General features: G+C 37.9%; 1 protein-coding gene across 1 annotated transcript in view; it reads left to right on the top strand.

Moving 5' to 3' along the window:
* Positions 1-1,546, top strand: part of LOC131884040 (mucin-2-like) — a 21,222-nt gene extending 19,676 nt beyond the window's left edge. The window contains exons 6-7 of the mRNA XM_059231674.1: positions 523-567; positions 1,042-1,546. Coding sequence (XP_059087657.1) covers positions 523-567; positions 1,042-1,310 — 314 coding nt within the window. The 3' untranslated portion in view covers positions 1,311-1,546. The remainder of the gene's footprint in view (positions 1-522; positions 568-1,041) is intronic.
* Positions 1,547-2,280: the final 734 nt, after the last annotated feature.

Raw genomic sequence — 2,280 nt, 5'->3', positions numbered from 1 at the left:
GTTAAACTCTTTATTTTTACGGCTCTTGGCGCCTTACGCAAAATTTGAACAATCAGATTAGGGAAAAGCGCAAAGTAAATGGAATATGGTACCCACAATGATTTCAATCTCCACCTCCTTACAACCAAGATATTTATAGCAAGTAGGCATACACGATTCTTGTTACTATTTTAAGAGTTCAGTTAAAAATGGGTGCAAGGAATGTTCAACTCGATCTTTTAACATTTTTTTTCTGTCCTTGTGGCACTGACCAAAAGAAAAATATTTTGCCTTTATGCAGAAATGTCCAGCCTAAATTGGAAGGCAAGCGTTCAATTTTCAGTCCCAAAAATGAGATATTATTCCGCTCTCTAGTATTGTATGATTAGCTCTTAAAACAAACAATGAAGACAAATTTTAATGAACCTGTAATGCTTGGTTGAACTCTACAAATATAGCAACATCTATGGATCCCCCTTCATCAATAACCTTGAAACTAAGATATAAATTGCTTTTTCCAGGTATAATATTCTTCTTTTGCAGACAATTGTAACGACGATAAAGTGGGCATAGATGTTGGAAAAGATGGTAAATGCACTTTGAATTCCGAATGTACCAAGCTTCAGGATGAAAGTTTGGCGACTTTCGTAATACTTCAAGGAACAGAAATCACCTTCGAAACAAAAGACTGGAATGGTAATGAAAGGGAGATTTGTTTCAGAACTTCATTTGAATATCCCAACACTCTGTACCTCATGCAACTACACCATATCTTGACCACCAAAAGTAGTTCTTTTAACAGAAAGTGAATACTTAGAAGGAAAAGTATGGCATAATCATTTTTGGATTCACATGGTGCCGCTCAATGTGGCCATATAGCTCATTTGATTGATTGATTGAGTGTATTTGGAAGGTCGCAGAATACAATGAATCTCTTTATTTTTTACTGCACTCACCAACAGAGTTGATTTAGTATGGATGCGTGTGAATAATGATGTCTATTTTTAACTTGACTCGAATTTTGATTCGATTTGAGATGAAAGGCATTGTTTTATGTTACAGAAGAAAACATCTTCGGTGTCTTGGTTCACTTTGATCCCACGGCAAGTGTACCCAAGAACATTACCCTCAGTAATTGTGGCTCTTCAACTGAGAGTCGGGCCTTCAATCTTGAGGACAAGTCGAACCACTTGCTTGACTTGAAACCGGAAAATTGGTTGACCATGTGTGTGAGAGTAACTTTTGGACTCGAAAAGTATGTTCACGATGTAAACAATGACAACATTATCATTCATCTTTTGTATCTCACCGGAATGCATTGCAATCCATAATAAAAACAGAATGGAGATCACAATGGGAAGTATAGACGAGAGTCCAGTACTTTTCCAAAAGATTGTAATTTCTTATGATTAATCCCTTGATTTGAAGTACAAAAATACAATTATTTCAATGCATTTTTATCAATCATAGTGCAAATTTGGACGACTCAAAGTAGTCGTTGTCCCATGCGCCAACAGCGTCAATTCAGGCGACGCTACTTCCATTGCATATTCCTTCGTTTTCCCGCTCATTCAGAAATAAATTTCTGAATAGATTATTTTGTTCTTAGCTTATTCCTAGACCGGAACAATAAATGAGTTATTTTATTCCTCAATCGTTCCGCCAAGGCCATGGTGCTCAGTATCGTATCGTCGTTTCAGACGGCAAAATATTTCCATTCATGTTCATCATGGGGAACGAAAAGATTACTGCCATCGTTTAAAAAAATACTAAAAAAGCATTTTATTCTTTGGATGAGGAAGACCCATGCCCCCAGTACCTTTGTCCTCCTACAAGATGGGGCAACGGCCCATACTGAGAAATAGAGGGTGGCCCTCTTGAATTCCTAGGCTGTCAAGTTTTGGACACCGTCCATGTGGCCGCCGTAGTCACATAGTCCGAACCTGAACCCCCTGGACAAAGTGATTTGGTCGCAAATGGTCAAGAAGGTCAACAACCACGCCCTCACCTCTGTATAAGAAACATAAAACCTCTATTTTCGTTCGATATGTATAAATATTATGTTTTGTTATTCATGTGCCCTAAGCAATGACGTCCTCGAAGTATAAAAACTTTCGTGATGAAAAAAATACTTTGGCTTAAAGCGGCTTTACTGAGGCGAACAATCCGGTATATAATCATTGCTTAGAGTGTGCTTTACTTTGAAAATTTTGTCACCTCCACTTAAGCACATTTATGAGACAATGTCACCGAGAACTGTGTGATGTCTGTATGATTTGCATCCTCATTTGACACCACAGC

The sequence above is a fragment of the Tigriopus californicus genome, chromosome 7 (genome assembly GCF_007210705.1).
Source record: "Tigriopus californicus strain San Diego chromosome 7, Tcal_SD_v2.1, whole genome shotgun sequence".
Taxonomy (NCBI): domain Eukaryota; kingdom Metazoa; phylum Arthropoda; class Copepoda; order Harpacticoida; family Harpacticidae; genus Tigriopus; species Tigriopus californicus.
The sequence above is the reverse complement of the archived record's forward strand: the minus strand, read 5'-3'. Positions and strand labels throughout refer to the sequence as shown.